Source organism: Ornithodoros turicata, chromosome 7, assembly GCF_037126465.1.
Source record: "Ornithodoros turicata isolate Travis chromosome 7, ASM3712646v1, whole genome shotgun sequence".
NCBI classification, from domain to species: Eukaryota; Metazoa; Arthropoda; class Arachnida; order Ixodida; family Argasidae; genus Ornithodoros; species Ornithodoros turicata.
This window is the reverse complement of record NC_088207.1, coordinates 1,468,187-1,493,538: the sequence shown is the minus strand read 5'-3', so window position 1 is coordinate 1,493,538 and position 25,352 is coordinate 1,468,187. Positions and strand designations below refer to the sequence as shown.

The window sequence follows — 25,352 nt, the reverse complement described above, 5'->3', positions numbered from 1 at the left end:
GGGAAAGAGGAACAAAAGTGATTGTGCTTTTTGGTATAACTGATTGAACGTCCTGCTCTTGGAGCGTTTTTACTAATAGAAAGTGCAATACTGTAGACGCTGTGCAATCAACTACTAAGGCTGAGACCGTCAAGGGAGCTTCGTGAAACTCTCACCTTGGCTAGGGTAAGTCACGTTATTACGTTTCTTCATTGTCAATGCATCAAGTTTTAACATCTGGGTTTTCAAAAGCAACGTTGTCAATTGAGAACATGAACGAACTCTAATAGGACCCCTTTCCATCATCCTCACTTTCTCATCCCTTCCACAAGCGCAATGGGGCAGTGTAGCGCCATAACGGCGGGGAATGACCCACCACATCATCATCCCATTTATGTGTACGTGTGAGTGAGAACATGAGTAGTGTTTTCATAATTGCCACACAGCTTGATCGCCATACCACTCATATATTAACCCAGATGTGCTGAGGTAGGGTATCGCAATTCCTGCGGCGAAACACTGTATCCCATCGTCACGCATCTACCTGTTGTTGTCGCCACAAAGCTAACTTCAGAAAATTTGCGAGTAATCTAGTATTCTCGTTCTCAAGATCTCCCGAATCTTCTCCAAATCATGTGTAATAACCTGCACTCCAAATCGTAATGGCAATGGTTCTGTTGGTATTTCTCAACACATCCTTCTCGGTTGGCCGCCCCACGAAGCTTTCAGATCCACACTTTCAGTGTCTCTAAATCACCTGGACTCTTGCCCTCTCATTATGTCAAGATTGCTTGGTCCGTGGCCAAATTCAGCCCATCACCGTCCTGCCCTAAAAGCACTTCTAACCTTATTGGATCCCATAGCACTTCGGTCCTCACTGTGAGGTGCCTCATTATTCCATTGCACCCACCAGCAATGGGGTAGCATATGGTTGGCTGGGAGCGTGTTATATTGTGGAGCTCTCTGTTAACAGTGAGGTTCAGTTGCCATTGCGTTTTGCCAGTAAGTTTATTCTTTATCTAGCGGATCTTCTTTCCCTTTCAACGCCATTTGTCTTGACTTGCCATTCATAACGTTGAATCCTCATCTTTGAATTGGTTTGCCCACACAGGACTTGCCAACTTGGAGGGACTTTGGAAACTATAGCTTGGAGGTAAGATACGGTTACACGTAGCATCCACGTAGACGGGAACTTGTACGAAATCTATGAAGGATACTATTTCGAACCTGATTCTGAATTCATCGTTTCAACCATAATCATCACCTGGACATATAGTCACTTCGAACTGTAAATAGTTTTAAATGTGTTAAATCCTCATGTATCACGCTGTCGCTATAAATTATACGTTAAGTGGTAACTTGACGCATGTTAGATTGGGTACATGTAGAAAATTGGTTGTGTGAACTGAGCCTGCAGTATACCGGCTTCGTCGGAACATGCTTTTGAATTGACATGCGTCAAATTGGCTTGTGTTTGAGTTTGAGTTTGATTATAGAAAAAAAAAACGGAAAATATTGAATGCGTCAAACTGGCGGCAACACTCCCGCTTCCTGATCGTAAGGTTGCCGATTCGAACATGGCTGAGAACGCCACTATATTGGTTGGCTGGATTTACAAAACTCCTTTCGTCGGACTGAGAGCGAGGGCGCCCTAACAGTTGTCGAACGCTAGGCTATAGGGCACTCCGTAACGCAAGTATGTTCGGCTATTCCTCAATATCCGTGCCAATTACCGTGAACTTGGGTAAATTCGGCACGCGCTTAATATCGATGGGGTAAGAAAGCGACCTTAGCAAATTTCCGAGCCCAGTTCGTAAGAACTGACGTATAATTAAGTTAGATTATATTCACATCGGGCGCTGGCAATAATACTTTAAGAACAAATGTCGTTGACCTCGTGATTCTAGGTGGCGTAGTCTCCTCAATATAATTTATGAACACGCTTTCTGGGAGACCCTGTATACGGGTTTCTTAATTCACAACATATTTTTTAAACAAAAGCTATGAGAGGAGCATAAATGTTGTTCCTGCATTTCAGTTGTACGGCGAGGTGGACATCCTCTCGAACAGGGTGTAACTACTAGATAAACAATTACTACAATTCATTTAGCTCAGTAATTCTGGGGGAAAATGAGGCAGCAGAATGCAAGACAATCCACGCTGAAAGCTACTATATTTTTCGACATCCTGAAATCAGCACGTACGTTGCAGGGCTGGGCAAGATACTTCAAAAAGTATCTTCGATGCCGATACTCGATACCCTCAAAAATTTTATTTCGGATACCGATACAAGATACAGAACCGAAATTGATTTTCGATACAGATACTCGGTACTGTATCGTCGTTACTTCGATACATAACTGAAATCCCGAATATAATACAGCTGGTGTTATGATTAGCGAAGTTTATATTACTGAAATCACAATATAATCAAGCTGGTGTTATGATTCGCGAAGTTTACATCACTGAAATAACAAAAGCTGGTAATATGATTAGGGAAGTAAAAACATTTATTCGTTTTTTTCTAGAGCCTTTAGTGTATTTTTATAGCGCACTTTTTCTGACAGGGTTTGAACCTATCCGACCGCACGGATTTAATGAAGCTGCACTGTCTAAGCAGCTAGTCTTGTTAGAACTTTATACTGAAGCCATGGGTACGTTGAAACGATCGCATCAATAAGCAGCCTAGCAAAACATAATTCTTTAAGTCAATGTTCTTCGTGCGTACCGGTCTGTGAGCACTTGACTATACATACGAATAAACCTGAAACTTTTTTTTCTGCTGCTTTTATCGTTTGGTACTGCAGTACTTACCCGGTAGCCTCTGACTTTGCCTCTGACTTGATTTTCTTAGTTGGCCGTTGTGAACTGTGAGCTGTAGAACGGGTTACAGTGCTCAAGCTAAGCCGGCGGTTATTCTTTCCGCATGGCAGACGCGGAATCCACACTTCAAGTCAAGTGGACGTGCTCTTGCGCACTGAGGAGGGGGACATCGGGCAGCGCAGTTCCAGAAGCCGTGAGGTTGGTCCTGTGTAAGGCGTTTTCGGCGCGCCCGCCGTAGAAAGAGACGGAAGAGATTCTTCTGGAACCAACTAGAAGCCCCGCGCGCCCACGAGCGCGTCACAGGGCAGGGCCCAGGGCCTCCTCTCCGGGCGACCTTGACGATGGAGCGCGCGCGCGGACGTAAGCTTCGAACGAATGTATGGTCGACATGTCTACGCCACTGCGGCCTGGTTTGTACTACCGCCTGAGTGAGACCCGCCGACCCTAAGTCTCAAAACAGCCTCAATATTTGCGTCTTTTTTTAGTATCGAGTATCGTTAAAATACACGGTACCCTAAAAATGTATTTTCGATACCGATACTCCGATACTCTCATTTTTGGCACGCGATACCTAATACCGATACACAAAATGTATCGAAAGATTGTATCGAAGATACACGTATCAGCGATACTGCCCCCCACTGATACGTTGAGACATCCATTTCTGAAATTCGCTATGCACTTACGTGCAAAAACGATGTGCCTGTGCTACTCTCAACGTTTTTTATTAGAAAATTTGTAACGCTTCAACGAAAACACTCTGTACGTAGAATGCAACAGTAGCATGAGTCTCACCGGTAAACAATGTGAAATGGCCCAAGCACACCACAGTTAGGGACGGCACAGACGCACCCTGCGACACTACACACCTACTACGCAGACACAGCCAGCCTGCGGTGCGCGTCGCCCTCTGAAATCCGGAACCAGTGATATTCCTCAACACAGATATGGTTCTTTCACGTCAGAAATAATCGCGAAATTCGATTCGGACCGAAATGATATCGCCAAAGACGCGCAAGGGGGTAGATAAGCATGAATATGTTCATGTGGGCTGCTGGAGCAAAAGGCGTTCTCCCATTTTCAACAAATCAGGGCACAGAACGATGTCATTCTAAATGATGATTGGACTACAGGTGAAGTAACGGCCTTTCCGCTAAAGGACTTAGGTTTGCCGTCTGACTAGGGTATTAGACTATGCTTTAGAAATCACTCGGGAGTCAACCTCTTTCAAACTTGGTCGCGCACACTAACATAGCTCTTACTCTATTTTTTCAAGATGCTCAATGGTGTTATCAGGAGCGTGGCGGAAAAGGTAAGTGCAGTAGGAAGTTACTGACCTTACCGAAAACGAGGCCATTGGCATTTCTATAGATGTGACCTGCAAAATATCGCGACGAAGGGTCAGAAACCGCTTGAAAAGCAATATGAACCTCTTCATAACGTTACATTCGTTTCTTGTGGGTATCTCTCGCAACAAAGTGTTCCACATCGTTGGTTGGTTGCCTGGTTAGTTGTCCCAAGAACAACATTATTTAAATGGTAATGAGTGGGGACTTTCATTGCCAGCGGATCGACATGATGTAACGAAGCACCTGACAGCACCGAATTTTGCTTTCCTTTTTTTTTTTTTTGTAAACATGACAGAGGAGGAAAAGTTATGAGTTTCACCGGGACTTGACAAACATATATTGAAAAATAAGTGAGCATAACGATATAAGAATTTGTGGTGACTGCTGTTCCAGAACCCGTTTGAGCCATATCCTGTAAGATACTCTTAATTACACAGAGAAGGAAATGCAATTGAGAATGGTCGAGCACCACTCCGCGGTACTCGATCAATAGGTTGGTTTGAATTTTTCTAATAATGACCCAGGGGCAATAAACGGAAGGCCACGTCGAGGAAGAGCTGCTTTCGAGTCCAGCCTATTCGGGAGGTCTACTCTCCTATGCTGTATAGCTACAGTGTGAGCCTCCCATCGCATTAAATGTTTCAATTCACATTATAAACGACGGTGCAGAAAAGCAAAGTCATGAAAGCCAAAAGGCAAATGGGAGCTTGCACTCATATCACATCACACTCATGTGTGATGTGACACGCCTGTGTTGCAACCTCAGAATAGTTACTTTCCACCATGTGGACGAGATGCCCTTATCTCGTCCTCTCCGTATAGGTATGATTATGTACATACAAGAAACCAGTACAGGAGAAGATGTGAAGAGAGTATGTGCATGTCCTGTTCCTTGAATGAGGTCCCTTGGTATACTGAAAGAACGACTTAAGAACGAAGTGAGCTGGTGACTAGAATACATGACGAAAGAACCTCTAGAGAGTCTGCAACAAGGTTAAGGCGGAGGGGATAGTAGGTCAGCTATTGCTTACTGACACAGTTCCCGCACGAGCGGATTCGGATGGTTTCTTTCAAAAGCAGCCTGGTCTGGTCATTATCAACAACCCTTACAACAGTATCTTGCCACATAAGAAAACAGCCTTTACGACATACAAGACGGTTTAAAATTTCTGAAGTTCGATCTGTATCCCAACAGACAACAGATGTCCTGACAAACGTCTGCAGGATGTCCTATCTTAGACAATAGGATATCCGTGGTGGGATCAGCCTGAATATCCCATTGCTATCCATGTGACATCTAGGAGAGCAGGATATGGGCATTGTTTTGAACGTCGCAGGTATATCCCTGCGATGTCACTTCAAGATATTGGGACAAATGTGGGACGTTTATGAACCGTACGTTGTTCTGACTGTTAAAATTTAATATAATGTGCACTTACTTTTACTTGATACATCCGCAGTGACGATGCCACGGTGATATGAATGGAAAGTACATACTTACCAAACATAGGATAAAGGTGTTTATGATTAGGCTGCTCTCGCCCTAAAAATAAGAGCAGTCTCTCTTTTTGCCCCCTCCACCGCGTACGCTGATTTGAAGGGAAACCAGAACATTCACAATAGCCTCTGTTGCCGAAATGGCCGGAGCATATACTGAAAGACGTTGTTTCTACTTTCAACGCAAGTTCTGTTAAACAATCGTACAGGAACCTCTTGGTTTGACTTATATGTAAATGTAAGAGAGGTCGCATGATAGCGGAATTGCATAGGTTACATTTGACTGGCATTCGACATAGAAGGCCATACGGTTTTTATAGGTTGCCTGAGTGTTTCCAAAGGTAATCTAACCGAAATGGTAAGGTAGTCTAACCAAAATTATTCTTAAAAACAACAGTAGCATTGAGAGACACGTGCTAGAGACAGCAAATTGTGTGATACAATGTGAAAATAAGGCACTACAACACAAGTGCCAGCAGAACCAGTCAATGAGGGGCCGTGAGGAAGCTCACAATTTCCCAACGTGACAACAAAAACTCTGGGTAGCTTCAGCTCCAACCAGACGGCGTAGCTGACGTATGATTGAAGAGAGTGCGTACAGGACTTTTTTTAAAGACATTTAGGAGTCGACCACCTACAACACCCGTTTTTACTATTTTAGAGTGGCGACTCATTGCTGACAAGATAGGTGTCAGGTTCAGTTTTACATAGCACCCGCAGAAGCACCGTAACTTTTCCGTAATTCCACCATAAACAGAAGTTTAAGACGAAGAAATTGCAAAACCCCATTTTCTGGATGCTCGACAGTAAAGACAAGTTCTGGCGAGGAATACATGATTACCCCTTTACGCTCACTTATAACTAGAGATGAGTACGGGTATGAAGCTCGTACCCGCGGGCGCACCGCCCGCACCCACAGCAATGTTACTGGTACAATCTGCACCCGCACATCCTGGTGCGTACCCGCATACCCGCAGCTTATGCGTACGCAAGTTTTAGTTTTGCCACATGCATGATCGTCACAGCACGAAATGATTTATCAATGCTGGGGATACTGTCCGTTACGAGCCAACAACAACAACAACTTTATTTCGAGATGGAGAGTGGGCAGGTTCATTGCCAGAGGCGATACTCTACCCCATTGCTGGTGGGAATGTCGGGAATTACGAGCCACTTTTCCAAGGCGCCAGACGCTCTTGCGAGTGCTGACATGGCTGCCAGCTTACTAACGCCAACCGTACGAGCCGTACAAACATAGTCAAAGAGTAAGCATAAAACGCGGTGCCAGTGAATTAGAAAGCTGTCACACCACGGAAGGTCTTGGTATCGGTTTTGGAAAGTACTTTGTGCTAAATATCCACAATGACTCGGGTCGTGCACAGAAAGCCGAGGGGATGGCTTTGCGCCTGCTGGTTATTGCGGGTAGACCCGCGTAAACATCGGAGACAGAGCGGGCTATACCCGCGCCTTACTGGCAACCCGAGATGACACGGAAATGTCTACCCGCGAAGAACAAAATTGCGCGGATATCCGCGGGTATACCGACACCCGCGCTCATTTTCACTCATAACATCTTCATCAAACGACAAAAAGACACAATCAGTGTTCAAGTAGATTTCAGTAATGACAGGAGCTATGGCGGATCAAGTACAAACACCCGTCTTTTGAGCGAACAACTGACCGTTAATGTATATAGCTGTTGATTTTAGATACTGCTCAAGTATGGGCAAAAAGCCGGTAACAGAGATGCCCGCTGGCGATTGGAAACGAGCGATGTGATCTGCCAAATAGATCCTCACCCCGGCCAGAAGCATGGATTCACATAATAGTAAAAATCTTTTATGTCTAGAGAAAAGCTCCCCGGAAAAATGCCTCCGGGGATTACGTCACTAGGAAAAAGGTCACTCAGCAAAAAGGTCCCCGGAGGTTAGCTCAGAAGTACGTTCCACGGAGACTCTAATCCGTTCTAATCGCTCTCCGTCTCTCTCTGTTCTAATGCTATAGCGCGAATCTTCATGTCATTTGTGCATTGCTGACATGGTCTCATGCTTAAAGGGGGGCTATCGCATCCGCCGAGGTCGATTGCAAAACTACAGTCCCATTTTACTCCTCGTTCACCATTGATAATCAGCCCGAAAATCCCGGGCGAGTTAGTGGAGTTGTTTCTGTGGAATTGGATATTACGCATGGCAACAGCAGACGACGCATGTTGAGAGCATTCCGTAATTCCCTCTCTATAGGCGTCACTTGGAGAACGCCAATCAGAAAGCGCCCCTTGGCGGGGACGAGGCCAATCAGGGGGCGCCAGAGAGACCTTGGCGTCCGGGAGTGATGGGGTGTGATGGAAGTGATGGCGGGAATGATGGGGACTGTAGGTCGCGGTGAAGTCTGGGATCGGTTCGTGGAATGCTGTTTCTGGCTAGCGTCCTACGTGTTTGTACAGCCAAGAGCGTAACACCGCCTGCTTTTGGAGCGAATTTTTCGAATGGGTTGATAGGTAAGGGAACAACCCTTTTTATTTCGGGGTTCATACTGCCAGCACACGTGCTGGTATTCTAGGTGTTGTCGGGTGTACTGCAAACATCCGCCCTCCGAGGCCTCACTCGTAAAGGTGAGACCCCTACACACGCATGGTTGTGAGACATTTGAAGAATATGTTCGCCTTCCAGTGGAAGAGGATTGGAACAATTTCTGCAACACACCAGATAAGCATCAACATATCTAAACGCGTGGACATCACCAAGGAGCACTAAAGCAGTGCACAGTTGACGGTCTACAGATGGTAGAAAAATATCGCTCAGAATAGGTGCCATGCACGACCCTCTGCATATTCCTCTTGTTTGAACAAACACGTCTTCGTCGTCTCTGATGTAGGTAGGGATTAAATATATCTGCAAAATGTCTAAGGAGTTCTCTACAGATACACCATGCAGGTTCTGCAACTTGACCTTGTCATTTAGTTGTATGCGCTCCCTCACTGCCTCAAACAGTGCCTTATGGGGCATCGAGTAATCTAAATCACCAACATCGACTCATACGATGAACGGCATGTCTTCACATCCTTCAGACGAAAATTCTATGATCGGGGTAGAGTTTCGAATTGCTAATACATCACTGACTTTTAACTCTCCTAAGTAATTTTGTAGATACGAGGAGACACATTTCTGCCACGTATTCCTCTTCTTCTGTTGTAGTACCTTATTTTCATATTGAGTCAGACAATGGACCTTCCCGTGTAAGCGTATGCGCATGCGCAGCCACTTGCAGGCGACTGCCATGTTCGCTGGGGGACACGTCTCAGGCCGTGACTTGTCGACGCTTTGTACTCGCAATGAGTAGAATTCGCTTTCACTCTTTCCGTATTCTTTTTACAACGGTCTCTTGCTAATTTCCCACGGAACATGCCAGGCCGAATAGCGTCCCCATGGTTATAGACGACCCTCTGTTCACAAACATGTGATGTCATGACGAGACCGGTTCGAGGTTATATTTTGCTGTGGTAGGCAAGAAGCGGGAAAAATGCGTAGGCTGATAGGCTGATAAAGCTGACAGTGCCACCAGCAATCCCGGTGCCGGCTGTGCTGTCTAGGGCTTTTCCTGGGTTTTCCTCAGACGCTTTCAGACATATGTCGGCCCAGGACGAAGTTGGCCCAGGACGCACATTCCCCCAGGGCGTCAGTCGTGACGTTGCCCACCTCTGTGAGGCGGAGAAGCGCTTTCACCATCACAACCACCACTACCTTGGCATGGCGGCAAGTCGTAATCGATCACGTAGGGGGTCCGGTCGTCTATTGTGACGAAAGATACGACGTTCGACACTTTGCCGTCAGGGGCGACGCGATTATGGAGATGGTCACTTTACTGTCTGTAACACGTATGTTCAATGTCACTGTTGTTCTTAAAAATTATTTTCGCTTATATGATGTTACACCTTCTGAAAAGACTCAAGCAACCTATAAAAACCATAAGACCTATGTCCAATCTCAGTCAAATGTCATCTATGAAATTTTGCAAGCATGCGGCTTCTGTTACACAGGTCAAACCAAGAGGTGCGTAAACGATCGTTTCAAGGAACATGCGTTGAAAAAGTATATCGTTCATCCCTGTGATATTGCAAAGCATCGTTATGTTGTAACGGCTCGTGTTCCTACGTGGCAAGACACTGTTGTAAAGGCTGTTGGTAATGATCACACCAGGCGGCTTTTGAGAGAAGTCTTTTCAATCCGTCCGTGTAGGAACTGCGTCAGTAAGCCGTCGGCACGACCTTCGGCCCTTTGATGAGACTATCGTCCCCTCCGTCTTAACCTTCTTGAGGGCTCTTTAGAAGTTGTATCCTTCTGCAAATAAGCTCTAGCTGTATTTGAGACTTTGTCTGTGTGTGTCAGTTTTTCGTCGTCGCCTTAGTCTGTTTTTTTTTGTGTGTGTGTGTTTTTGTCATATCTCCCTTGGTAGGGAAGTTGTTTTCCACGTAGCGTAATGGTTTTCAACCATTCGGGACCAGCAATCGAGAGGTGTGGGGTTCGACTCTCGCCACTGTATGGGTTTTTCGACGACTGCAATTATTTCAGTCTTTCAGTGACACTTTATGCAAATTGAATTTGACAAGAAACGGTGTATGACCAGTACGTATGACGTATCACGAGAGAGAACAATTTTGTTGTGATGGTTGCCAAGGGACATTCTTTTCGGCGTTAGCAGTGCTGAGTACCCTAAACGTGAACGGTCAATGAATAACAGATACGTAAAAAAAGCAAATAAAGGAACTGCTCATAAAAGATGCCCGCGGGAGGGAAAATGAGTCTCACGAGGGTTCGTATACCGTCTGACGTGTTTACTTTTCCTGTTGTTTTTCAGGACTACACATACCAGGCAGCTCTGGCTGAGGTAAGACAACTTGTAGTCCGGTAGCCGTAGTTGAGATGAGACGACACGGAAAACTACCCACTTTCTAGGTTTGCGAGATGCGCACTGTGTGGCGGAAAAGAAATAACCTATCGGACAGAGCTAGAGTAATATAGTTGTGCTCTATCAGTACCGTAACTTCCAACTGACAATTGTAACGCACAGAACAAGGAGAATATACCTCCAGCAGTTCCACTCAGTACGATCAGGGACACATTGCAGTACGTTTATATCATTAGCGTATTCCGTATACTTTTACCTGCGGAACCCATTGCTGCACATATATTTGTGACTGGGAGGGTATCGCGCTTCAGTTCAACAGGAATTTCAGATAAGGAACTCAGTTGTTGTCACAGTAGCATTTTAATGAATGGGGGAGCAGCTGACGAGAGCCTATATATTTGTCAATTTTGTCAGGCTTGCGTGACAACCCATGCAGCTCGCGAATCGGTCGAGTAGGAAGCTCTAGCACGCTATCCCGATTTCATTGAACTTCTGGAGGCAAAATGAAATGGAAACTAGAAAAGTGGGTGTTTATTTGTGCTTTGTATTATTTATTGGTGTTGCCTTGGCTGATATGCAAGCACACAACACTAAACAAAATGAAGTGCATCACCTTGGAAAGCGATCAGAATACCACTGTTCTTGAAACTTGAAGAGATGTCACGCCGATGAAACGTTTCTCATGATCCCTCATATAATACACACATCGACTTTTAACCGTATTCAGTGCACCGGCGTCGCACTTACCACGCAAAAATAGGGGCGTGACCGACAGACACATCCCTTCGAAGCGAGCTTACGTCAACAACGTCCAGGCCTCTCAGTCAATTGTGGACGATCGGGAGCGCACACTCCTTGGGACCACGTGGGTGCATGGTGTCGCTTTGGACAGCAACGACGTCGTATATCTCCTCTTCTCGTCTTCCACTCTTTGTTTTCCCCCATTTGCCTTGTGCGCATTTTTCCGGACTCCGTGGCAAAGATTGACCAGAAAATCTTCATTGTGCTCAGCGTTTACTAGTCTTCCGACCTCAGCAGCAAAACTATTATTAGTCGCATGAGGAGAACATTTGGATAAAACTGATTTCACGGCGTTTCTTGCAATCCCTATTTTGATGGTCTTAGAGATGTTAGAGTAGAATAGCATGTTAGGTTTCCGGCCCCTCTGTCGGTGCCTCCAGCGTAGATTTTGGCCTTTTCTGATTAATCCCAAGTCCAAGATTCGGAATTTGTCATTGGTTATGTTTTCTATTGTGAAACTAAGTCCCGGGGCTGCTCGCTCATAGAAAGTAGCCACTTGATCCGAACAGCTGCTGTCTATCTCTGGTCTGATTACTAGAATGTCGTCTACGTAGTGAAAAATTTTTTCACTTCAGAAAAGGCGAGCATCTTTGCTGGACTTACCAACGGAGATGCCAGAAACTACTCATGCCCTTCTACTCTAGCATCTCTAAGACAATCAGAATATACATTGCAACAGACGACGTGAAGTCAGCCCTAACCAAGTCCAGTCCTCATGAAACTAATAATAGTTTTGCCGCTCAGATTGGAAGACATCCTGCCTGCCAGAGAATGCTGAAGAATGCGCACAAGGGAAAGGGAGAAAAATAGCAGAGAAGTAGTTATTCATTAGAGAACTGATATTTTGAGGCTGGAACAACAAGTAGTTATTCGTTATGTGCATGGGTAGTAAGACTATTTGATGGAGATAGCTCGCAAGTATAATGTAAAGGTGGTTTGACACAGTTGGCACTTTTATGATTGCTTGTGTTCTTCAGGCTTCAGGAAGCTTAAAATTTCTCCGTTTCAGACTCGTGTCACAATTGGTCTGGCACCCGAAGCAACAACAACAACTTTATTTCAGGATGATAGGTGGGGAGTTGGTGAAGCGCGGAATGAAGTATCGGGTCCCGTTACAATGCGGTGAAGTTCTGCTTTTAGAGTATACACTCTAAAAACTGAACTTCACCACATAGCACGCTCTGCGCCAACCATTGCCAGGAATGATACGGTTATCGCTTCTCGTTGGAGTAGAGAGGGAGGCGTACGCCTTTTTATGTCAATTTGGATACAGGAAAATTGCCACAAAAAAGCGTACGCCCCCATTTCTCTTCGAATTCAAAGGGGTAACCCTATCATTCGTGGCAATGGTTGGCGCAGAACGTGCTATGCGGTAAAGTTCTATTTTTAGAGTCCAGCAATGTAAAATCTCGCGGCAGCAGAAGTTGGGCGGGATTGCGTGAAGTCACGGCGCGGAAGAGGGAAGCATGGAGAGGCGTTGTTCTATCTAGGTGGTGTTGCAGTGTCGCCGCAGCAGTGGGGGCGTCTGACGCTCGCATCTGACACCTCAGCGCACTGTAGCGGAAGAAGCAGCATTGATCTTTAAAATTCGTTCATTTAATATGTAAGCACTTTTAGGGCAAAACATTTCCATAAGCCGGTGCCGACCATAGTAGCATGTGTTTCATAAATGTGTTTCCGGATGCGAGCGTTCATTTGAAGTTGCATATCACGTTGTAATCATGCTATGAATTCCTCCATTGGTATGGATGATGTCACCATTAACTGTTTACCCCCGTGTGTTTTGCTCTCCCTCACCCTTCGTTGATTACACCACATGTTTCCCGTTATAGCTGACTGGCTACCTTGTTCAGGCACCCAGCAGTAGGCAGAACGTACGTACACAAGCCATTATGATGTTTGCAACTCAAACGTCCTGCCAAAACAGACGTATTTTTAGATAATAAACAGACACGAACTGCATGTTTACGGGTTGTTTCGGCTGCACGGTGACGTAAGCATCAGCTACCCACCTTAACGGACATCGCAAGGGTGCACGATCGCGATATAGACGATACACGAGTCTCGAGATATCGGAAACAGTATCACCAGCATGTTTACCCCCGAATTCGTAGATATGACTTCACTTGAAGCCTCGTCTTGACTCGTGCAAGTCTGCGCCAAGACTTGTCATCGCTCAAAACGTTTTTTTTTTGTCTTTCATGAACCCTCGCGCTTGGCTTACTTCGTCAAGCCGTAGCCTGCAAACTTTAATTACGACTGGGAGGGACATTCTCGCTCAAGTTAGCGCCTAAAATTTGCATTGCTGTGTGAAAAACGACATTTCTTAGCGTTGACTTACAATATGTGTACACAAATTGATGATGAATCACCTTACGTAAAGCTAAGCTAAGCCAAGGCAAGATTCTGAGTGTCACGTGACTTCCCAGAGCTGCCGTACTCCAGCGTTATTCAAGTCAGGATCAAGGTAGCCAGAGCGCTGACCTTATATTTTCACCACGCGTGTAAACTCGAGCTCGCTGCGTGAGAACGCTACAAGCCGAGCAGGGTTTCTGAAGTGCACTGGCGCTCTTCCAAAGTATCTGCACGCCAAGTAGAGATCATATCACATCTACGAATTCGAGGGTTAGTCTCGACTCGGTGGATCACGAAATCACTGACAATGCATCGCGGCAGAGCGCGGACAACAAAGTGCATTTAGAACTAGTTGTCTGAATTGCATCAAATTGGAATACTTTGTACGGTGAAACTGACCATGAAAAAGAAAGCATCAGACATAGCTTTCTATTTTATTTTTTAAATCTTTGGTATGAGTCGCTTGGGTCTTCGACTGTCCCTTTAGTAAAACGCGTTTGTTCTTCTTGTGGTCCACTATTTGTGATGACTTTACAGCGCGATTATAGTTACCGACAACATGTCTTTCAGATATACTGGACCATGGTTAAGCTGCTACCAAAGGTACAGTCGTTTCGATTCGGTTTTCAGCCATGAGCACAGTGTCGTACTCGAAGGTTTTGCCTAGTCTGGGAAAAACCGAAGGCGAGACGGAGATAGGAAATCACGCCTGGTCTGAAATCAGTGTTGGATTGTCTACCATTTTATAAGCTGAGGACAGATACCGAAAACATAGAGAAAAATTACTGCAGTTACTGGCAAAAACTTTGTGCCAGTAACTGCTGTAATTTTTATTCTTTTTTTTTTTCGCAGTAGTAATGACCGACCATGCCTTTGTGTCACAAAGTCACAATCGGTCATGGTCTTTTCCTGAAACTCTCGTAATGTGAAACTCATTACAACCTGCTGTTGTTGAGTGTTGAGCACTGTTACAGAGTTTGTTAACGCTCTTTCGGAGTGTTATGCACCGTCAGTACTGCTATCCGTGCTGTTATTGCATCTCCTGTTTTGGTCCTTATGGGGACAGACAAATAGGTTGTGATGTCTCGTGCTGTTGTATGAACGTCTGTGATCCATTATAATGTTGAATTTGATACTTGTGTGATTTTGATACTTGAATGTGGTACGTGTCGATGGGATTAATGTATCAGGTTTAGTTTTTTCTATTAGTTTGAGCTTAGGCTATAGGACTGGGCATAATTCCTCTTTCCTGTATGTAGTCAGAAGAAGTATCCACACAAGTAACCAGAGTGTAGCAAGTCGCCATTGCTCAAAATTCGATGATACGACAGTCTGGAGGTAGCCAGGAGTAGCAAAGTAGCCAAAATCTGGCGACCCTGAGTGAAGACGCTTGTGTTCAGTGATCCAGTATTTCAGCGTGGATGCTGGCGGCGCTGACGTCAGTACAGTGCACGCCACCCCGCGTTGCGGTTAAATGTGGCGATGCCTTTATGTGTAGCGTGTACAAAGGAAAACCCTAACGTTAGAGCGCGCTAAGTCAACTAAAGGCGCAGATATAGTCCAACGTTTTTGGCGTCGCAGTCAGCGACAGCCGAAGTCAGACACGCCAAGCAAAGCGATCCGGTAAATTTGCGTTTATAGCGCGCGCGCGCGCGCGTCAGCAGTGGCCTGCAACCGTTGCGCATGCGCAAAGTCGCTGTGACTGCAGCAGCGCGACTCCGACTGCACGAGCGCTTTCGGAGAAAAATAGAACATGCTCTATTCTGTGCGGACGACGTCCTAGCGCGTTGAATGCCGCCGGCCGCGCTAGCCACAAGCCTATAGAGGGTGTGATTTCCCCCGGCGTAGCGCAACTGTGCAGCGCGCGTGGAGGATATTCCACGGGAGATGTATCTTTCTAAAGTTAATGATCGTCATGATACTACGCTTTTTCAAAGCAACTCCACGACTTCCCTGATGGTAGTGGTGGTGGCGTAAACCGGCTTGCCGTTGTTGGCCTCACGAATGTGGCCTCCCTTGCCTGTGGCCGTTAGCCTCCCTGATGTCATCGCTGAAGGTCCTCCTCATTGGCCAACACGAATACAACGCTAATACTAGCGCTGAAAAAGTTGACATGAGCTCACCTCCTGCAAGCAGTAATTTTTAGCGATTTGGAGCACTATGGGGAGGAAAATATTGGGCTATTTTTTAGGGCTGCATAAGAAATCGCTATATGTCGGAACAGGCCTTAAAGTGTCCAATGTGAAATGTAGAGCAGGCGGTGTTCCTCTACATAGAAACGAAAGAATACGTTCGGAGAGCTCGCGACAGAACGTGCGTGTTTCAGCATAACATTGATTTATATAATTTTTCATCCGTAACAGCTAAGAGAGGCATACTACTCCCATTCAAACCAGCAGGTAAGACACATTCCTACATCACAAGTTGGCCAGCAGCACACAGAAAGCTATTTGATGTGGTGCCCATAGTGCTCTCCACACGACGAACCAGCGCACATCTGCCCGCTCACACTGTGCCAGTGCTATGCTCTCACAGTTACATACATATACACGGTGTCCCAGCTAAATGCGAACAATTTTCTTTTAAATGTATATCTCAATTTTTCCGAGACGAAATCAATTGCAATATAGCATATGATGAAAGGCTCTCCTTAGAAATGCATTAGCAAACTCGTAAGAGAAAGTCTTAATCAACTTAATAGTCTTAACTAAGGGCTCTCCTTAGAAATGCATTAGCAAACTCGTAAGAGAAAGTCTTAATTAACTTTCAATGACTAACGGTTTAACTATAAAAGCTATACGAAGTTATCCCAATGAGAACATCTGGTCCCTTTGGTCACCTGATACCGGCGCAGTTTTCAGAACAAAAATCCGTTCGATAGATCGTCCGCAAAAAAATTGGTGAAGGAACACATTTTTTCTTTATTTGTTCATTGCGCATCTTCCGAGACGCGTCTTTCCTTCACCCCCAACGGGAGAGGGTGAAAGAGCACACTATCGCCTCTTGCGTGCTGGAGAAAGATTAAAAGGAAACAGAAAATGCAACCCAAGATAAGGGCAGTTCCGATAGAGTCACCCGATACATTTATTTTTTATTTGTTTTCGTAAGGTAAAACTCATCTTCGACACCGGAGGTGGCACTGTGCTTCCTCACATCGAACCATCACATCTCTTCACCCTCTCTGGTCGAACATCATTCGCATGTATTGCCATTTGGTTTCACTGTGTGACTGGGAACGAATGTCATTCGCTGGGAATGACATTCAATTTGCCGTCAAAGAACGATGCTCGATTGTTAGAACGACTCTTAGTGGCAATTTGTCAATATTCTGTGCGTTTGATAAGGACCAGTTGGAATAAAAGGTGTACATCACCCTTTAGGTATTGTAAGCTTGATCTTGATAGTTTGTGTATGTTCCAGCTGACTGAAGCTGCCGACTGGTCCAGTGTTACCTTATGAAGTCACAGCCCTTTGCTTGCTTCTTTGGTGCGGCCTGTCGGGAGCTCATGCCGGTTGCGTGAAGTTTGCTTGACCGCCACGAGGGGCGTTAATTAACGCGGACGGTGCAGAGGTGCAGTGATGCAGTCCTCGACTTTTGCGCTATTGTCATTTTGCTCCGAAAGAGTGCTCGGCTCCCGTACGTTTAAAGAAAATGTTTGCTACAATATAACTTATGTTGTAGCAAAATTTTCTTCCGGGTTTCAGAGTTTTCGGAGAGACCTCTGGAAATATGGCAAAAATGAACCCAAAAACAAACTACAGTGATACAACATTGAATGGGCTTGTAATATTATGAAACAACAGGATAGGCTCTGTATGTCAGCTACACCTGCCACATTTCCGCGGGTCTAAAAAAATTACTTACTTACTTAATTATTTATTACTTATTATAAGTAATAAATTAATTCTTAGTGGAGACGAGTTCTCGAACACCTCGATATCGACAGCAAACGTACAGAACACGTACTGCGCCAGATGTAATCGCGGATGGCGTCCGCCGGTTGCAACAATTCTTTTACGCTGTACATTAATTGTTTATGGCCATCTTGTTAGTTTCCATCGTTTACGTCCAAGAATCCACCCCACGTGTTGTTAATTTTTTTATTTTTACTTTCCATTCAACCTTAGGAATGGCAGTCGGATCTTGGAGGCATGATATTTGAGGTGAGTGCTGAATACCTTATAATTGTACAACTAAAAGTGAACAAGTCAAGGTGTCTGCTGATCTGTTCTTATACGTCCCGTACGTCAGTGCTTCCCGAACTCTGCTACTCTGCGACCCAGCATAATTCTAACAAAATGCGTCCCAACCTGTCTTCTCGCGGTGCCACGAAAGCATCGATTTCACTGCGTGAACTGAAGGGAAGTAACTGAACAGAACTGATACATGAAACTGACGCTGAAATTTTAGTTGACACTGAAGTCAGACTGCATTTGCTGGGCTAGACACCATCGCGAACAGACACAAAATACATGATGGCAATTGATGTTCTGAGGCTGAGATGTTGCTTCGAATCCTACAGCTGGCTAACCTTTTCAGTGACTTCCCTATTTCATCGCAAAATACATTCCAGCAGGAATGACTGCACCTGATGACTAAAGTAAGCTTTTAATGATGAAAGAAAATAAAGTAAGCTTGTCGAACCCAGAGTGGAGCTTGGACACAGCAAAACTCAGTTCTGGCACGATGTTGAACTAAGCTTGCGATGTGGTATAGCTGGTAGAGGTTCGCGCGGATCCTGGTTTATAGGTCGTTCATTTGAATGGTGCTGATTTCCGTAGTGATTGGTATGCTACGGCTTTCTCCAGGCAAATGTTAGCATAGAAGGTGCGGTATTTTGCGCGCAAACATGAAGCATCATTACGTTAATGAAGTTCCTGTCTAATCTGTAGGTGGGCGCTATCCTTTATCACTACGGGTTCGTGGTGAGTATTCGTGATTGATGCTTCTACTGACAGTATGAACAGAACGACAACACAAACACAAGACTCAAACCAACAACTTTCATTTCGAAATGTTTGCAAAAGTGGTATCCTCCGCTCTCTTACATTTCCCGGAGGCAGTGTTTCCTTTCGGAAAGGGAGACAGTTTATTTCCTCGATTGTGGCGCCATTTTTCGGTCGACAACATATTTAGGGTGGTAACTGAGCCAATTTACCACCCAAGGTACACCAGTCTCTTACATGACACAGCGATAATTTTCGGAAGAGCCGGTATCGTCGTATTTGAGGTGTAATTTAAGTAGAAACTAGAGTGAGAAACACGGTTGTAGTTTAATGCGAAATGTTGTCACTTGTTGCGGCATATTTTCCGTTACTACGAAGAGGAAATCTCCGAACCCTCACTTGCAAAGTCGCTTGTCAGACGAATAGGACCTCAGTATTTGGGATGTCGCAGCCTATTAATAGAATCTGTATTAAGCCAATTGCGTGTGTTCCTTAATTCATGACATGTCTGCTCGACCTTGTGTACGAAGTTTGCAATTTTTTAGGCGCGGTTAATTTTTGTTTGCGTATTTGCGCTCGTGATCGGCCGGTGAAGAAGATTTCTTAATTTTTCTGTTTATCATCGGTAACAACTGGTAAGTCGAAGTTTTACGGCGAAATTACGCTATATAGATGGAAATTAGCGAGAAAATCACGAATTTCGTATGCATGTATCATGTTTAAAACGTAAAAAAAAGGAGACAAGAGCAACAAAACATACACTATGAGCATATTTCGAGGATGTCGTACTGTCCACAACTTAAATGTCATATGCCTTCAGACGATCCATTTGTATATTTCAAATGTATAAATTTGACACAGGTCCACAAAGTTAGGACCCACGTCCAGAGTTGAACCGTACAACTCTGGCAAAGCGATTAAAGTTGACACATTTGTGGGCTAACGTTTGAGACAAGCCATTACCCCGCTAAATGGTATAAAAAGACAACCATTTTTGAGAGTGTGATTACACCAACCACGGTTGTACACTCTTCGACAGTGATTTATCCAGACCCCCCTCCGCGCCCTAACTGCCCCCTCTCCAAAAATCAGCAGGAGACCCCCTAAAATTTTGTGAAAATGCGCAATATTTCGTCAAATGCGTCAATTTCGTCAATGCGCAATATTTCGTCGCAATATTCGCAATATTTGCGCAATATTTCGTCAATTTCGTCATGAAGGACCATCCCTTGCGGATCCCAACGCCCCCACCCCCCAAGGACGAAATTCTGGGTTAGCCACTGCCATTCCATCCCGTCAAAAACCAATCGTGGAAAATGTACTACGCAAAATGTATCACCTCAAATATGCGGTTACAAATCCGCGCTAAAACACAATCGCTCAAAAATCCCCTTTGAAAAATACACGTTAATAAATATACTGTCAAAAATATACCTCTAAAAATGTGTTTTTCAAAATGCCTCATCGGGGATTGGCGCCTCCGCCATGCGGGGTAAATGGTAGCCAGATTCAAAACCCGCTAGTGGTTCCCAAGCATTAGAATATATATTACAATACTGATAATATATATATATATTGACATTAATGAATATATTTTAAAGTGTTCTGAAAGTCACCCCTGTTAAACCCTCTCTCCTCAATTCAGACGTTACTGCTTGGTCTTGAGTGTGTTGTGTTGTCCAAGTTCTGTTTCTAGAGTATTTCTGAATCTGTTACCTGCAGTCAAAACCTTCTAAACTGATCATGCGGCAGTGAAACGCCTCACCCAGAGGTTTAGACATCCATTGCAAATAACACACGTATAGTTGTATACTTTGTCGAAAAGAACTATAGCTGTTGTACTTTGAGACGTTAATTTCATTTTTGCAAAGTGCCTCTAACATACTGGAAGTTATTTGCTGTGCTTTCTATGAGGCTTACCAAATCGCTTTGAATCATCTCGCTTGACGATTATAATGAGAGTGCGGAACATCTCGGCGGGAGCTAATGACGAAGTGAACCATCAACGTATGTTCTGATAATTAATATTGCGCATTGTGTTTTTACGTTCCTAGGTCGACCAGAATCTTCGTGACAGCATCTTTGGGATCGGTGAGGTAATGTCGACAACAACGCAAACATTTGAATGTCATTCACCAAGTAGTTGTTGCTTTTCCTGGGTTGAAAAAACTCCCTGCTAGTTGGTCTCCACTGCTTCTGAACATAGTTGTGACAATGGTCGAGTCAGTTCTCAACTTATGAGAGCCTATTTCTGCCTTTTCAGCGACTCGGTGTCCTAGCCGCTGGACCCGAAAAGAAGGTAAGCCCCGATATCAGTAGCGGATAGCATTATGCAAAAACAGTTTGCGGATATAAAGGAAATTATAAGTATCTGTGCTTGAGGTAACAAGTCCAACTAAGTTTAAATCCATCTTGCTTACCTCAAGAGTTATAAATGGTTTAAAGACCAACGTAATTTCAACGTGGATGAGGGGTGAGGTCGACATGGCAAAGGGACCCTTTTCTTTGAACTACTTTCTAAGCTGTAATAGACAGCATACACGAAGTATTGTACTGTCTGTCAAAAAAGTAAAACGGACGCATATGTGTAAGGCTGAATAAGACGTTACTTGCCATTAGATGAGGTACTTGGAGTCGTTATTTTAAAAATATGTCTTACTTCGAACAAGACAATTAAAAATACGCTAAATGTAAGCACGTAGTAAAAATTGCAACACTTGTGACACAAGTATTCGACATGTATGTGGACACAACACATCAAGAATGGAAAGCATCGCAATCACGCATCATGGAAGCAAACTGTACACTATTTATTTATTTACTGATGATACCCTCAGGGCTTATTAGCATTAGAGAGGGGAGGGGCGGAACAGTTAAGTTCAAATATAAGTGGATGGATACAGAGATACAAAACAAACAACGAACAATTAGACAAAAACAACCACTACGTGGCGTTCAGATGATCACAAAGAACTTTCTTAAATAAGGAAGGGTCAGTAATGGATGAAATACAGCCGGGAAGGTGGTTCCATTCGAAAGAAGTTGTGGGCAGAAATGATCGAGAGCATGTATTAGTAGTACAAAAGGGAGTTCCAACCTTCTGTTCATGGTCCAACGGTGAAGAGATATGTGACGGACGAGAAATAAAAGAACGTCCGAAGATATCGCTATGATAAAATATTTTGTGAAATAGACAAAGACCAGTAACACTGCGTCGAAGTGAGAGATGAGATAGGTTAAGACTAGCTTTCATGGAGGTAACACTGGCTGTCCTGGAAAAGGCTAATCATTATTCCTTAAAGTGCCACTCCGGACTCGAAAAACAGCGTTTATTTTATTTAGTCCATAACAAGAAGGTGCCTAAAGGATTCTATACGCGAAATTTCAATCCTGTTTGCAAGCGCTGTGCATTTTGTGCCAATTTTGAAGATCTGCCCAGCCTCCACAAGCTTCGATGACGCAAGGAGCGGGTGACGTAATCATAAGCCCACAAATTGCAATGATGTCTTATTCTGTAGAGGGCACTCGTCTCCTAGCAACGACGCCGGCGTCCGGCAGGGTCAGGTGATGGAGATGTCACATGACGCTGATCGAAAGAGGGGGAAATGGGAGAGATGGCTTCCCATTGTTGTGTTTTCTCCAAGGTCAGGCGGCCCGTTGGGTATGTCACGTGGGGCTCCACGAACAGAGTGCAGAACGAGCCCCCCAGGAAGACGCGAAGGGCAACAACGTTGCCAGATGAGAGCCGGGTGCTCCGTTGGAGCATAACATGACTTCACAGTTCTCAAAAATAAAAATTATTTTTTTCCAGCTTTCGCATTACGCAGAGCCAAAATATTTTGCAGGAATGTAAAGTGAGACAAGAAGGTTTCGGTAGCATAACTTTGGTGAGATCCTGAAGACACAAGATTTAGTCCGTAGTGGTACTTTAATTGTCCACTTATGAAACTTATGTGCTGGAACTCCGATCACCTGATCGCTGTCTTTCCCTCGCGTGTGTGTTCCAACGCACTCCAAATGGTCTGAGGCAGATAATAACAATTGAAAATAAATTTACACGTAAGGCGAGACCCCCCAACACATATATGGCTACGTGCTATATGTGCCGCGGGGCGAGACTGCGGATAATTTTGACCGCCTGCGGTTCTTTAAGGTGCCCCGGCAATCTCGCACATATACCTGAGGCAGATAAATCATCGTTGCCGGTGCCAGCCGGAAAGGTCCACCTTCGGTCATACGACAGTCATGAACTCATACCAGTGCCGGTTGAGAAGTAAACCCTGGACATAAGCGACGAAGTATAAAAAACAGATTAAAACGAAAACCGAAGGCGCGCAGCGACAGTCTACTGTACTGTGATACTGTGAGCAAAACGTGAGACAATTCAATGATGCGTCCCTTATCTAAACTTCGATCCCAAAATGGGAACAATGTATGTTTCGCGGAACATTGTAGACTGGGGGAATACGAGTGCCTAAAACGCACGTACACCACGCTGTTCATACGCAGCGGAAATGAATCAATCAACTACCCAGAAGCGTGTGTCTTTGAGCCAAAAGTCGGTCTGCAGCATTCAAAGGGACCGCAACGGTCTCACTAATGTGCACCATTGCATTCATTATATTATGCTCATTACGCTATACTTATTCATATTAACCAGTTTTCCTATCTAGTGCTTTTTGTATCCGTCTAGTGCGCTGCCTCTAGATATCCATATTATGCGTGCATTGCGATACATGCCAGCCATCTTCCATTAAAGCCATAACGAGTGTAAAACATTATTGTTCTACATGTTGCTGAGATACAAGCTCTAGAAGGACTTAGCCGTGAAGCCTAGATTTCAGGAGAGATAGAGGGCCTAGGTCCATCACTATTGGCTCTCTAAACACTTTTCCCGCCTTCCTACCATAGAATACCTCCCGTGACGTCACGTTTGTATGACTTTCTGTATTAGGAGTATAGACTTTCTGCGCGTTTATTGCCCACTTTCAAGAAAAATTTGAATACAAGATGACGTCATAAAAATAACACTCATTTACATTTATTCTATACAAGTTGCGCAGAAGTGTGGGAACTTCTTCAGCATACGTCCTAACTCTTCAAAGTGTCACTCTGGACTCAGAAAACAGCGTTTATGTTATTCAGTCGATGAAAAGAAGATGCCTCAAGCATTTCATACGCAAAAGTTCATGGCTGTCCACGAAAACTGTGCATTTCTGTCAATGTTTGAAGACCTGCTGAGCCTCCACAAGTTTCGATGACCGACGACCGAATGAGGTCATCATAAGTGCACAAATTGCAATGATGTCAAGTTCTGGAGAGGACACTCGTCTCCTAGCAACGACGCTGCTGTCTGGGTAGGGTCACGTGGTGAAGTCACGTGCCACTGATGGAAAGAGGGGAAAATGGGAGGGATGTCTTCTCTCCTTCCTTTGTGTTTCCTCCAAGGGCGGAACGGTCGGATCATATGTCACGTGGGGCTCCGCTCACGCAGTGCAAAAAGTTAGCCCCCCCCCCCCCCCCCCACGGAAGCCGCGAAAGGCACCAACGTTGCCAGATGAGAGCCGGGCGCGGGACGCCGGGACGTGATGTCACAGTTCTGAGAAATAAAAATTAATTTTCTCTAGTTTTCGCGTCATATAGAGCCAAAATATTTTGCAGGAATGTAAAGTGCGACAAGAAGATTTCAGTAACATAAATTTTGTAGGATTCTGATAACACGATATTTAGTCCGTAGTGCCACTTTAAACCAGAGTTCGAGGTAACTCGTTAATGTAACTAAGTTCCTTCCTTTGGTAACTTGTACCTTAACTCGGTACTTTTGCGCCATGGTAACTTTCAGAGGAACTGGTTCCTTTTTCACGTAACTTTGCCAAAGTAACTTAAGTGCCAAGTTACTTTTAACTCGCTTTTCACTGACGTCCAAATATTTTCTTGTTTTCTCTCCGGTTCCTTCATGGCCATATTTTTGTGCATAAAACGTGATATTCAATCAATGACAGTATTTTATTCAGGAAGTAAGAACCGCTGCCATTGAAATTAAGCTGAACCACTGTGCGCCCACAGGGAGTAAGATGCAAAGCGTTCGAATAGACCTCAACCAGAGAAACGTTATCATGACATTGGTAGACAGACTGAAACCGAAACAAATCGGAGGGAGCGGGCTGGGTTCCACGAACGGGCACTTGTTCCCTGCCTCCCACTGAAAGAAAAGCAGGACCGAGGGTCACGTCCCTCTAAGGGACCATATTGTAATCCCCTCAAGACCGTGGCTTTCGGGCGCGACTTTGTTCACCTCTAGCTTCGAGTGTAGTTCAATTCTACCAAATTTGTGGCGCTGTCGAACACTATGACGTCATTTGTTTACAAACAGAGAGAGGTCTATTGTTGGGCACAAACGAAAACGATCTAAGCGTGTTGCACTCCTCCGCAGGCAGCTCAAGGTCTAACTCAACTGCTCACGCGCTGCACCAGCGTAATGCTATTTTGTATCCCAAGTAACTTGGAAGTAACTCCTTCTTTTTTTTAAGTAACTCAGTAACTGCGAGCTACATTTCAGGCTGAAGAACTTCGTTATGAACTTAGTTAGATTTTGCACACGGAAACCTAACTTATAACGAGTTCTTTTTGACCCGTAACTTCTCAATCTATGCTTTAAACCGTTTTCTAAAGCTACACTACACTATTTATTTTGTA

General features: G+C 44.6%; 1 protein-coding gene across 1 annotated transcript in view; it reads left to right on the top strand.

Moving 5' to 3' along the window:
* LOC135400168 (uncharacterized) overlaps window positions 1-25,352 on the top strand; it is a 62,752-nt gene that overhangs the window by 37,290 nt on the left and 110 nt on the right. The window contains exons 15-25 of the mRNA XM_064631901.1: window positions 97-165; window positions 1,091-1,132; window positions 4,079-4,114; window positions 10,503-10,532; window positions 13,187-13,228; window positions 14,280-14,312; window positions 16,073-16,108; window positions 17,838-17,873; window positions 18,603-18,635; window positions 20,711-20,752; window positions 20,920-20,955. Of these exons, the coding sequence (XP_064487971.1) occupies window positions 97-165; window positions 1,091-1,132; window positions 4,079-4,114; window positions 10,503-10,532; window positions 13,187-13,228; window positions 14,280-14,312; window positions 16,073-16,108; window positions 17,838-17,873; window positions 18,603-18,635; window positions 20,711-20,752; window positions 20,920-20,955 (435 nt within the window). The remainder of the gene's footprint in view (window positions 1-96; window positions 166-1,090; window positions 1,133-4,078; window positions 4,115-10,502; window positions 10,533-13,186; window positions 13,229-14,279; window positions 14,313-16,072; window positions 16,109-17,837; window positions 17,874-18,602; window positions 18,636-20,710; window positions 20,753-20,919; window positions 20,956-25,352) is intronic.